The sequence below is a fragment of the Somniosus microcephalus genome, chromosome 3, assembly GCF_052327205.1.
Source record: "Somniosus microcephalus isolate GS21.2 chromosome 3, FLI_Smic_1.0, whole genome shotgun sequence".
Lineage (NCBI taxonomy): Eukaryota > Metazoa > Chordata > Chondrichthyes > Squaliformes > Somniosidae > Somniosus > Somniosus microcephalus.
The window spans coordinates 378,961,726-378,975,579 of NC_140989.1; the positions used below are offsets into that span (position 1 = coordinate 378,961,726).

Genomic DNA, 13,854 nt, shown 5'->3' on the forward strand with positions numbered 1-13,854 from the left:
GAGAGAGAGTAAGGGAGAGAGAGAGAGAGAGAAAGGGGGAGAGAGAGAGGGAGAGAGGGAGAGGGAGGGAGAGAGGGTGAGAGAGAGAGAGAGAGGGGGAGAGAGAGAGGGAGAGAGAGGGCGGGAGAGAGGGAGGGAGGGAGGGAAAGGGGGAGAGAGAGAGGGAGGGAAAGGGGAGAGGGAGAGAGAGGGGGAGAGAGAGTGATGTGCCTCAATAAATCCGAGACTCAATGTTAACTGAACAAAGCAAGGCTTTTATTAACTTAGAAGGTAACACACAGTGGAGAAGTGTCTCCCATCCAGAGGTCGGCTGTACTGGATGTGGGACACGCTGGGCCTGCTTAAGTAGAAGCCAGGTATGGGCGGAGCCCTACACACAATAAAATACAGGTGAGGAAATGGAACTGAGGTAAGGGAAATGAAACTGAAACTAAACCACAGTCACAGGCACAATCACACACAGAATACAGATGAGTGATGAATGGCATATTTCATCACAGAGAGGGGGAGAGAGAGAGAGAGAGAGGGGGAGAGAGAGAGGGAGAGAGAGAGAGTAAGGGAGAGAGAGAGGGAGAGGGAGAGAGAGAGAGAGAGTAAGGGAGAGAGAGAGAGAGAGAAAGGGGGAGAGAGAGAGAGTGAGGGAGAGAGAGTGAGGGAGAGAGAGGGAGAGAGAGAGAGGGGGAGAGAGCGAGGGAGAGAGAGGGAGAGAGAGCGAGGGAGAGAGTGGGAGGAGCGTGAGGGCAGAGGGCGAGAGTGAAAAAGAAACAGAGAAAGAAAGATAAGGAAAGAATGAAAGAGAAGGTAAAAAAACAAGAAACAGAAAGTGAGAAAAAACAGGGAGATAGAAAGAGGGTAGGAGAGAGAGAGAAAGTGAGTAAGAAAGAGACAGGAAGTAAGAGAAGGAAATAAAGAAATAAAGAGACAAGCTCTCCAATTAGTCCCACTCCCTGCTCTTTCCCCACAGCCCTACAAATCTTTCCCTCCAAGTATTTCTCCAATTCCTTTTGAAAGTTCCTATTGAATCTGCTTCCACCGCCCTTTCAGGCAGCGCATTCCAGATCACAACAACTCGCTGTAAAAACATTCTCCTCATCTCCCCTCTGGTTCTTTTGCCAATTCCCTTCACTCTGTGTCCTCTGGTCACCGACCCTCCTGCCACTGGAAACAGTTTCTCCTTATTTATTCGATCAAACCCCTCCTGATTTCGAGCGCCTCTATCAATGTGATGTGGGAGTCAGTGAGCGAGCTGGAATCGCTGGCATTATGTAGAGGGTGAGGTTATAACAGCCCATGGGTGATTTTTGCTGAAATCTCTCTCCGGACACACACACAGATACAGAGCCAGCAGTGAGGTGTAGACTGATGTGAGAATGGTATGTTAATGGCTGGATGAACATCTGGGGAACAGCTGGGGAGGGTGAAAGGAGAATAAGCCTCTGTGTAACAATATCTGAAGCAGATCAGGAAGTGAAGGTTGTGAGGGACATCTGTGGCCATTGCTGTGTGTGGAATGTCCCGAGATCAATATACAGACAGTGAGAGGACTGGGCAGTGAGCGAGGGGTCTGTGTGATGACTGACACCCTTACCTATTAACCCTGCGGACTTACACACTAATCACACGGAGTGGGAACGGAGCCACGGACTAACCTCAGGCTCACCTTCCATCAGCTCTTTAGCATCTCTAGCTGGTGTGACCCAGGGCTGGTGTGAGTGCTCAGAGGATGCAGCCCGCCAATCCCCATCACTTCATTGTTCCTGAGTTTGAGTGAGGTCCATCTCATCAACAGTCCATGTGATGGGTTGGATTAGTGTGTTTATCAAGACAATCAGACGTCTCTCTAACTCTCTTTGTTTCTGGTTCCCTCCCCAGGCCTCCCTGACACCGTCGCGAGTGGCCGTAAGTAGGACCTACGCTCTCTGACCTGTGACCTGCTGACCCAGAGCCCATTTCAGTATCTGGAACAAACCCTTCCCCTCAAACCTCCCTCATCTCTCACTGACCGAGGAACAGGTGTAGGTGTGAGCAGGGGCTGAGTGTGAGCAGGTGTAGGTGTGAGCAGGGGCTGAGTGTGAACAGGGGCTGAGTGTGAGCAGGTGTAGGTGTGAACAGGGGCTGAGTGTGAACAGGGGCTGAGTGTGAGCAGGTGTAGGTGTGAAAAGGCGTAGGTGTGAGCAGGGTCTGAGTGAGCAGCTGTAGGTGTGAGCAGGGTCTGAGTGTGAGCAGCTGTAGGTATGAGCAGGTGTAGTTGTGAGCAGGTGTCGGCATGAGCAGGGTCTGAGTGTGAGCAGGTGTAGGTGTGAGCTGGTGTAGGTGTGAGCAGGGTCTGAGTGAGCAGGTGTAGGTGAGCAGGATCGGAGTGTGAGCGGGCGTAGGTGTGAACAGGTGTAGGTGTGAGCAGATGTAGGTGTGAACAGGGTCTGAGTGAGCAGGTGTAGGTGTGAGCAGGGTCTGAGTGTGAGCAGGTGTAGGTGTGAGCAGGATCGGAGTGTGAGCGGGCGTAGGTGTGAACAGGTGTAGGTGTGAGCAGATGCAGGTGTGAACAGGGTCTGAGTGTGAGCAGTTGTAGGTGTGAGCAGGGTCTTGAGTGTGAGCAGGTGTAGGTGTGAACAGGGTCTGAGTGTGAGCAGGTGTAGGTGTGAGCAGGTGTAGGTGTGAGCAGGTGTAGGTCTGAGCAGGGCCTGAGTGAACAGTTGTAGGTGTGAGCAGGTGTAGGTGTGAGCAGGGTCTGAGTGTGAGCGAGTGTAGATGTGAGCAGGGTCTGAGTGTGAGCAGGGGCTGAGTGTGAGCAGGGGCTGAGTGTGAGCAGGGGCTGAGTGTGAGCGGGTGTAGGTGTGAGCAGGGTCTGAGTGTGAGCGAGTGTAGATGTGAGCAGGGTCTGAGTGTGAGCAGGGTCTGAGTGTGAGCAGGGGCTGAGTGTGAGCAGGGTCTGAGTGTGAGCGGGGGCTGAGTGTGAGCAGGGGCTGAGTGTGAGCGGGGGCTGAGTGTGAGCAGGGTCTGAGTGTGAGCAGGGTCTGAGTGTGAGCAGGGGCTGGGATCAGGAGTTTGCTTGTTCCTGTATCTATGGAGTAAAGTATAATCTCCTCGAGCGGTGCAGCAGATACGAAGCAGGGAAGTTGTAATATTTAAGATGCACATCTTAGCTGAGAGGAAAGTGCTTCTTAACTCTGTCTCAGTGAGAACATTCAGTGGGAAGTGGAGGGAATATTTGTAGAAAGCTGTTTGGTTGCTGAGCCCGAGATCTATGGGGACCTGTTGTAATCCCGTTATCCCAGATACAGGAATGGGAGCTGGGTGAGTGTCTCGGCCTCAATCTGTTCCCCTTTGTTCCCGGATTTTGCATCAACTCGTTCCCATTTATTTAACCCTTCTCAGGCTGTCCATGTCATTCCAAACTATCCGTCACATTAAACCCTCAAACCAGCACCCAGACTGACCGGGAGCAGAGTGACCATAACTCCCCACACTGACCAGGAGTGACCGTAACTCCCCACACTGACCGGGAGTGACCATAACTCCCCACACTGACCGGGAGTGACCATAACTCCCCATACTGACCGGGAGTGACCGTAACTCCCCACACTGACCGGGAGTGACCATAACTCCCCACACTGACCGGGATTGACCATAACTCCCCATACTGACCGGGAGTGACCATAACTCCCCATACTGACCGGGAGTGACCGTAACTCCCCACACTGACCGGGAGTCACCATAACTCCTCACACTGACCGGGAGTGACCATAACTCCCCATACTGACCGGGAGTGACCATAACTCCCCATACTGACCGGGAGTGACCATAACTCCCCACACTGACCGGGAGTGACCATAACTCCCCACACTGACCAGGAGTGACCATAACTCCCCATACTGACCGGGAGTGACCATAACTCCCCACACTGACCAGGAGTGACAATAACTCCCCACACTGACCGGGAGTGACCATAACTCCCTATACTGACCGGGAATGACCATAACTCCCCACACTGACCAGGAGTGACCATAACTCCCCACACTGACCGGGAGTGACCATAACTCCCCACACTGACCGGGAGTGACCATAACTCCCCATACGGACCGGGAGTGACCATAACTCCCCACACTGACCGGGAGTGACCATAACTCCCCAATACTGACCGGGAGTGACCATAACTCCCCACACTGACCGGGAGTGACCATAACTCCCCATACTGACTGGGAGTAACCATAACTCCTCACACTGACCGGGAGTGACCATAACGCCCCACAATGACCGGGAGTGACCATAACTCCCCATACTGACCGGGAGTGACCATAACTCCCCACACTGACCGGGAGTGACCATAACGCCCCACAATGACCGGGAGTGACCATAACTCCCCATATGACCGGGAGTGACCATAACTCCCCATACTGACCGGGAGTGACCATAACTCCCCACACTGACCGGGAGTGACCATAACTCCCCACACTGACCGGGAGTGACCGTAAATCCCCACACTGAGCGGGAGTGACCATAACTCCCCACACTGACTGGGAGTGACCACAACTCCCCATACTGACCGGGAGTGACCGTAACATCCTTACACTGACCGGGAGTGACTATAACTCCCCATATTGACCGGGAGTGACCATTGCTCCCCACACTGACCGGGAGTGACCGTAACTCCCCACACTGACTGGGAGTGACCATAACTCCCCACACTGACCGGGACTGGGGCACTTTGGGCTTCTGTGAAACGTAACACTTTGACCCCAAACCTGCCCCTTTCCTGCCCAGGTACAGCCAGAACCTACAGGAAGAAACAGACACTCAAACCTTCCTCACCGACACAAAGTTAACTAAAGATAAACTAGTTCTAATGTCTGGCGATGAATCTCCATTTTGTGCTGAATTACTGAGCGTGTTGTTGCTGGATTGAATCACGCTGAATAATAACAGGGAGACTCAGTCACATCCTGCATTACACAGTTTGCCTTTCAAACCCTCAACCTACTCGAATGTACCGAAATCCCATAATAACAGCCCGTCACCGGCCTCACCTCATTAAATCATCGGCTCCGCGGACCAGATTCCCGCTAATTAGTGATCGATCCGCTTCGAGCTACAACACAGGCAGTGAGTAGACCCGGAGAAGCGACTGATTGAGTCGACATTGGCTCCCGGTCCAGCAACACCTCCAATTTATAATTCTCATCCTCACGTTCAAATCCCTCCATGGTCTCACTCCTCCCTGTCTCTGTAACCTCCTCCAGCCATAAGACCCTCCGAGATCTCTTCACTCCTCCAACCATAAGAAGTTCCAATGGTCAAGAATCTCATCACTAGAGGTCGTGAACCCAGAGCAAGGTAGGAGCTCTCATATAGTGTTCGCTCAGTACAGCCCCTCCGACAGTGCAGCGCTCCCTCAGTACTGCCCCTCCGACAGTGCAGTGCTCCCTCAGTACTGCCCCTCCGACAGTGCAGCGCTCCCTCAGTACTGCCCCTCCGACAGTGCACCGCTCCCTCAGTACTGCCCCTCCGACAGTGCAGCACTCCCTCAGTACTGCCCCTCCGACAGCGCAGCACTCCCTCAGTACTGTTCCTCCGACAGTCCCTCAGTACTGCCCCTCCGACAGTGCAGCACTCCCTCAGTACTGCCCCTCCAACAGCGCAGCACTCCCTCAGTACTGCCCCTCCAACAGTGCAGCACTCCCTCAGAACTGACCCTCGCACAGTGCAGCGCTCCCTCTGTACTGCCCCTCGCACAGTGCAACACTCCCCCAGTGCTGCCCCTCCGACAGTGCAGCACTCCCTCAGTACTGCCACTCTGACACTGCAGCACTCCCTCAGTACTGCCCCTTCGACAGTGCAGCACTCCCTCAGTACTGCCCCTCCGACAGTGCAGCGCTCCATCAGTACTGCCTCTCCGTCAGTGCAGCGCTCCATCAGTACTGCCCCTCCGACAGTGCAGCACTCCCTCCGTACTGCCCCTCCGACAGCACAGCTCTCCCTCAGTACTGCCCCTCCGACAATGCAGTGCTTCCTCAGTACTGCCCCTCCGACAGTGCAGCGCTCCCTCCGTACTGCCCCTCCAACAGTGCAGCGCTCCCTCAGTACTGCCCGTCAGACAGTGCAGCACTCCCTCGGTACTGCCCGTCAGACAGTGCTATTCTCCCTCAGTACTGCCGCTCCAACAGTGCAGCGCTCCCTCAGTACTGCCCCTCCAACAGTGCAGCGCTCCCTCAGTACTGCCCCTCCAACAGTGAAGCTCTCCCTCAGCACTACCCCTCCAACCACGCAGCGCTCCCTCAGTACTGCCCCTCCGACAGTGCAGCACTCCCTCAGTACTGCCCCTCCGACAGTGCAGCACTCCCTCAGTACTGCCCCTCCGACAGTGCAGCACTCCCTCAGTACTGCCCCTCCGACAGTTCAGCGCTCCCTCAGTACTGCCCCTCCGACAGTGCAGCGCTCACTCAGTACTGCCCCTCTGACACTGCAGCACTCCCTCAGTACTGCCCCTCCGACAGTGCAGCGCTCCCTCAGTACTGCCCCTCCGACAGTGCAGCGCTCCCTCAGTACTGCCCCTCTGACAATGCAGCGCTCCCTCAGTACTGCCCCTTCGACAGTGCAGCGATCCCTCAGTACTGCCCCTCCGACAGTGCAGCACTCCCTCAGTACTGCCCCTCCTACAGTGCAGCGATCCCTCAGTACTGCCCCTCCGACAGTGCAGCGATCTCTCAGTACTGCCCCTCCGACAGTGCAGCACTCCCTCAGTACTGCCCCTCCGACAGTGCAGCACTCCCTCAGTACTGCATTAGTGTTGGTCTGGATTATGGGCTCGAGTCTCTGGAGTGGGACTTGAACCCACGACCTTCTGACTCCGAGGCGAGAGTGCTGCCCACTGAGCCACGGCTGAAAGGCCCCTAACTTGGCAGGACTGTATAAAACCCGGCACAGGACTCTATAAACCCGGGATTGGGACCATCCATTGCCATCTGCCTGATTCACTGCAAACCGTAACTAGCCGGGAGTCTGATGTTCTCCCCTCACTGCTAAAAGCCTCAGTGTTCCCTCCCTCCCATTCCAGCCATTTCCTCCCCACCTCTCATTCCTGCAGCATGTGACCCTCTCGCAGTCTGCGACCCGTCTACGTCCTGTCTACGTGCCGTCTACACTCTCTGGCCTATAAATTCGGTGACGCCCCACCAGCACGTTTGCGCCGGAAATTTAGCGCCCGCCGCCGAGCCAGTTGTGCCCGCCCCAAATTCACTTTCAGCGCCCCAAAGCGGAAGCGGGCGCTGGTACAGGGTGTGCCCGCCCCGCTTGGGGCGGTGAAAGTGAATTTCAGCGCTGCCGGTCCCGCTGCGCCACCCGATGCGGAGCGGCAGGCTGCTGTACTGCAGGCCTCCCCCTTCTCTTAAGGGGGAGGTGCCTGCAACGGCTGGAGCCCCGTTGAAAGTGCCGGCAAAAGAGCCCGGCACAACGGCGAAGTGCCGGGCTCCACGGAAACCAGCCGGCAATGCCGCGGGGGGGGGGGTGGAGGAGGCCGGGGAAGGAGGTGCGGGCAGGCGGCCGCCGAAAAAGCGGCCGGCCGCACCTCCGCTTTAAATAGCGCCTCTAAGGCTGCAGCACGGCCAGGTTTTCAAAACGTTGTTAGCGGCCGCCAGGGAAGAGGCGGCCGCTACTGAAGATGGGGATCGGCGTGGTTTCGGGCGGTACCGGGGCGCTGCGCACACCGATGACGTCATCGGTGCCGGCGCAGCGCTACCGGCTTACGCCGATTTAAAGGCCCACCTAATTTCAGCGGCGACGCAACTTCTGGCGCAACCCACTCTTGCGCCCCTAAATGGGCGCAAACCCAAGGGAATTTCTAGGCCTCTGTCTTTTCCTTGCAAGACTGCGAATGCTTTGGCCACTCGAACCGGTGCAGTTACCTCGAGCTGCTCTCCACCGCCATTTGCGTGAGCTGTAAGCACAACACTAGAGGGCGACACTGCCAGTTATGCCGGCTGGGCTTCCACCGAAACCCTTCAGCACAGCTGGACCACCACAACGTTTGCCTCGGTCAGTTCCTGTTACAATCTCCGCTCTCGCCTCCTTCCTTCACCCTTCTGCTTTCAGCCCGAAACAAGATAAAGAAACAAAGAAAATACCTTCGATAGGGCTGAGCAAAAGGGTGTCGGAAATCAGCTCCCCTTTCCTCAGCGACTCGGCCCCAACCCAACCTTTCCCTAGCGATGAGGCCTGGTCCAGCCTTTCCCTAGCGATGAGGCCTGGTCCAGCCTTTCCCTAGCGATGAGGCCTGGTCCAGCCTTTCCCTAGCGATGAGACCTGGTCCAGCCTTTCCCCAGCGATGGGGCCTGGTCCAACCTTTCCCTAGCGATGAGGCCTGGTCCAGTCTTTCCCTAGCGATGAGGCCGGGTCCAGCCTTTCCCTAGCGATGAGGCCTGGTCCAGTCTTTCCCTAGCGATGAGGCCGGGTCCAGCCTTTCCCTAGCGATGAGGCCTGGTCCAGTCTTTCCCTAGCGATGAGGCCTGGTCCAGCCTTTCCCCAGCGATGGGGCCTGGTCCAGCCTTTCCCCAGCGATGAGGCCTGGTCCAGCCTTTCCCAGCGATGAGGCCTGGTCCAGCCTTTCCCTAGCGATGAGGCCTGGCCCTTGCTTTGTTGAGGTGAATCGAAAGCCCTGTGTTTTGATGATATAACCGTTCCCTCCCTGTCTCCATTGTTTTTCAGGAATTTGTGTGTTGTTTGTTCTCTCGGTAAACGACCATCCCGACTCGTAGCAGTGTCGCTCGCCTCTGCTCAATGTTGCCCCTCCCCCCAGTGTCCAACAACAATCCTCTCTCCATTTCCTCATCTCCTCCCATTCTCCACACACAGAATTACACAGAATGTACAGCACAGAAACAGGCCATTCATAGGAACATAGAAACAGGAGGAGGCCATTCAGCCCTGCGAGCTGGTTCCACCATCCAGTTCGATCAGGGCTGATCTGTATCGTAACTCAATCAACCCGCCTTGATTCCGTAACCCTTAATGCCCTTACCCAACAAAAATCCATCAATCTCAGTTCTGAAATTTCCAATTGACCCCCAGCCTCAACAGCTCTCTGGGGGAGAGAGTTCCAGATTCCCACTAACCCTTTGTGTGAAGAAGTGCTTCCTGACATCACCCCTGAACGGCCTGGCTCTAATTTTAAGGTTCTGCCCCCTTGTTCTGGACTCCCCCCACCAGAGGAAATAGTTTCTCTCTATCGACCCGATCAACTCCTTTAATCATCTTAAACACCTCGATTAGATCACCCTTTAACTCAGGGGAATACAAGCCCAGTCTGTGCAGCCTGGCCTCAGAATTTAACCCTTTTAGCCCCGGTGTCAGTCTGGTGAATCTGGGCCGCTCCCCCTCCAAGGCCAGCCTATCCTTCCTGAGGGTCGGGGCCCTGAACTGAACGCAGTGTCCAGATGCAGTCTATCCAGAGCTCTGTGCAGCTGGAACATAACTTCCTCCCCTTTGTGTTCCAGCCCCCGAGAGAAAGGACAACATTCCATCAGCCTTTCTTGTGGTGTATGTAACCTGTTCCACCTTAAGAGAACTTAAGCCTGTTCCACCTTAAGAGATGTACTACTTTCTCTGGCTGCTGTATACGTAATACCGGTGGTGACCACCGGTATATAAGTACTGTGTAGTGATATTGTATTTAGTATAGTCCTGACCTCCAACTAGTAAAGACCTGTTGAAACTTTATTCTTGTAGTCTGTGTCAGTAATTAATCTTAATACAACTGGAACACACAGACTTAACAGTGGCGACGAGTCCGATTCTTACCCTGCGGCAGTTTATATCCACGGCGGCTTCGTCCACAGAATGGGCGTCGAAGAGAGGCGTCCACCCTCATCACCCTGCTGGAAGACACGTCGCGCGGCAGGCATCGAGAACCCGGAGTGCAGAAGACATCCTGAACTCGAAGCCTCCATCAGCGGCAGTCAGCTATCTTCTTTCTACCTTGGTGGTGGGTAAGCCGGTCAGCGACGCGAGCAGAAAGTCGGCCGCATTGGCTGTACAGACGGGGGGAGGAAGACGGAGGAATAAGGGCGGTGAGATCGATCGCGACCGGAGATAAGGGCCGGGCCGCATTCGGGCCGAAAGGCGCAGCGCGGGGACATCGATCGCGGCTGGTGATAAGGGCCGGGCCGCTTTCGGGCCAAAAAGGCGCAGCGTCTGGGGCGACTGAAGGCGCGAGAGCCGCGGTGAAGGTGAACGCAGCCGGTGCTAATAACCGGGCTGCAAGAAGGGCTGCGAGGCGCGACATCGGGGAAGCGCGAATGCCCGAGGGAGCCGCGGAGACAGCGTCGGGGGAGTTACTAACCGCTGGGAAAGGGGAGCAGCAGCGGCACGCCAAACGCCATTGCAGCCAGTGGGTGAAGACCGCCAAGCGCGGGAAAACCGCCATTTTGTAGGCGGAGGACGAAGACAAGAGCAGGAAGCCGCCATCTTGGGATAAAATAAATTGCAACGATGCCTAAACATAGGAACATTGATACCTTTGATAGCGACATCGAAGATTGGGCCATGTATGTAGAACGCATACAAAATTATTGTAAAGCAAATAAAATCCCAGATGCAGAGAAAGCACTAACTTTATTAAACTTAATGGGTGCGAAGACATACGGGCAATTGAAACACCTTTTATCACCAGATGAACCGGCAGATAAGACGTTCGAGGAGATTGTTACTGTCCTGAAAAATCATCTAAACCCCACGCCGCTGATGCTAGCGGAACGATTTAAATTTTACAGCAGAAGGCAGCTGAAGGATGAAAGCAATGCTGAATATTTAATGGAATTGCGTAAGCTAGCAAAGTACTGTCAGTTTGGAACGGGACTAACAGACGCGCTAAGAGATAAATTTGTGTGTGGATTATTAAAAGAAGATACACAAAAGCGACTGCTTGAGGAGAATGAGCTGACGCTTGAGAAAGCGGTCACTATGGCAGCAGCACACGAAGCCGCAGCGAGAGGCACGGCAGTAATGCAGCTACGGTCACCGGAACTCAGTACAAATAAATTGGGTTTGAGTACTGTAAAATGTTATCATTGTGGAAAGACAACACACGATCAGAACCAGTGTTGGTTTAAAAACCAAGAATGCAGAACGTGTGGCAGGCTTGGCCACATAGCTAAAGTATGCCGGTCAGGAAAGAAGACCAGCAACAAAAAGTCACCGCAAAGAAAATATATAAAGGTGCACAAGGTGACAAAGACCAGTTCGAACGAACAGAAGTCAGATTCAGACGCTAGCAGTAATGAACTGGGTAGCTTAAGAGTACACAACGTTGGTAAGGATGCAGATCTCCAGACAATTTGGGTCACTCTTCAGATAGCAGGAGTCCAAGTAAAGATGGAATTGGACACTGGATCGGCATTGACGGTCACGAATAAGAAAGATTACAAAAGGTTATTCCAACATATTCCCCTACGGGATACGGAGATTATATTGAAAACATACACGGGGCAAAGAGTGTACCCCATCGGAAAGATAGTGGTAAAAGTGGTCCACAAGGGCGAAGAAAGCCAAGTAATGGACTTATATGTGCTACCTGAAGGAGGTCCACCACTACTGGGACGGGAGTGGATTAGAAAAATGAATATGGACTGGCACTCCTTAAAAGCACTAACGGTAGATTCCGGGGAAACAGATGTCAAACCTAAACGATTGTCCAAAATATTGGATGATGCTAAAGAGGTGTTCCAGCAAGGACTGGGAACACGGAAAGGAATTACGGCAAACATCAAGATTGATGAACATGCACAACCAAAATTTTTCAAAGCCAGGCTGGTACCCTATGCAATACGACCTACTGTAGAAGCGGAACTGGAAGCGCTACAACGTTCAGGTGTACTGTCTAAGGTAGATTGGAGTGAGTGGGCTACGCCCATTGTTCCCGTTATGAAACGTCCTTCGAGCAACAAGCCAGGAGAACCAGGGAAGGTTCGCATCTGTGGAGATTTCAAGATCACCGTTAATCCGGTGCTTCACACGGTGCAGTATCCGCTTCCGCGGATTGAGGATATTTTTGCTTCGTTGTCTGGCGGGAAACACTTCACCAAGATAGACCTGGCGCAGGCGTACTTGCAGATGGAGGTTGAAGAAGAGTCACGCCAGTACCTCACGATCAACACGCATAGAGGTTTGTACCGGTATAATAGGCTGGTTTTTGGAGTGGCATCGGCTCCGGCAATTTGGCAGAGGGCCATGGAGCAGGTATTACAGGGAATTCCAGGCACACAATGTTACCTGGACGATATTCTAATTACAGGTGATGGTGATGAAGAACACCTCGCAAACTTGGAACTGGTGCTCAACAGACTGAAAGAGTATGGACTTAGAGTTAATCGGCAGAAATGTGAGTTCTTTCAGAAGCGGATCTCGTAATGTGGTCATGTCATTGACTGGGAGGGGCTTCATAAGTCTCCTGACAAGATAGAGGCAGTTGTAAAGGCTCCCGCTCCGGATAATGTCTCTCAGTTGAGGTCGTTTCTGGGATTGATTAACTATTACCATAAGTTTCTACCGAATCTATCCACGGTACTGCACCCGCTGAACGCTCTTTTACAGAAGGGGGTACCATGGGAATGGAGCGAAAACTGTAAGAAGGCATTTCGCAAAAGCAAAGAATTGATCACCTCAGAGGAAGTGTTGGCTCACTTCAACCCGACACTGCCTATTCGGTTGGCTTGTGATGCTTCTCCATATGGTATTGGGGCAGTACTCTCACACAAGTTGCCAAATGGCATGGAAAGGCCAGTCGCGTTTGCATCCAGATCATTGACCTCCGCTGAGCGCAACTATGCGCAGATCGATAGGGAGGCTCTCAGCCTTGTATGGGAAGTGAAGAAGTTTAATCATTACCTGCAGGGCCAAAAATTCACACTTCTGACAGACCATCAGCCGTTGGTATCCATTTTTAACCCTAAGAAGGGTGTTTCGGTGATGACAGCACAGCGACTCCAGAGATGGTCCCTTTTCCTAGGGGCACATCAATATCAAATAGAATTCAAAGGTACAAAGCAGCATGGCAATGCTGATAGGCTGTCGCGCCTGCCACTACCTGAAGCAGAAGAGACGACGAAAGTTGACCCTGTTGAGTTATTTCATTCGACCATCATCGAGTGTTTACCAGTCACCAATGCAAGTATTGAAAGAGAAACCAGGAACGACCCGACACTGTCCCGAGTTTACGAGGTGACAGTGAAGGGATGGCCAACACATGGTGATCCTCTGTTACCGGCATTCTCGGCAAGGCGAGACCAGCTGTCCGTCTGCCATGGTACTTTGATGTACGGGACAAGAGTGATTATTCCTCCCAAGTTACGGGAAAGAGTTCTAAAGGAACTGCATGAAGGTCATCTGGGGGGAGTTAAGATGAAAAGTCTTGCTAGGGCTTATGTATGGTGGCCGGGCATTGACCAACAGATAGAGGGGTTGACAAAAAGCTGCGCTGGGTGCCAAAAAGTGCAAAATGCACCTCCGATCGCACCGCTACACCCATGGGAATGGCCTTCAGCCCCATGGCAACGCGTACATAGTGACTTTGCTGGTCCATTCATGGACTCCATGTTCCTAATTGCGGTGGACGCACATTCCAAATGGCCAGAAGTGATCAAGATGAATACCACTACTTCAGAAAAGACAATTGCGGTGTTAAGAACAATATTCGCAAGGAACGGATTGCCAGAACAGATATGTTCGGACAACGGACCACAGTTCGTGTCGGAAGAATTCCAAAAATTCTTAAAGAAGAATGGGGTGAAACATTATACCTCTGCCCCATATCATCCGGCGACAAACGGGTTGGCCGAGAGATTTGTCCAAACATTCAAAAAGGCAATA

General features: G+C 53.3%; 1 protein-coding gene across 3 annotated transcripts in view; it reads left to right on the forward strand.

The window, feature by feature from the left end:
• LOC147122462 (netrin-G1-like) overlaps window positions 1–13,854 on the forward strand; it is a 76,392-nt gene that overhangs the window by 46,154 nt on the left and 16,384 nt on the right. The window contains exons 4-5 of one of the 3 annotated variants that reach the window (XM_085983622.1): window positions 1,873–1,899; window positions 7,861–8,028. In XM_085983622.1, the coding sequence (XP_085839748.1) occupies window positions 1,873–1,899; window positions 7,861–8,028 (195 nt within the window). Of the gene's footprint in view, window positions 1–1,872; window positions 1,900–7,860; window positions 8,029–9,485; window positions 9,709–13,854 lie in introns of those variants that run through there. The other 2 variants (XM_085983621.1, XM_085983620.1) reach the window with 2 other exon arrangements.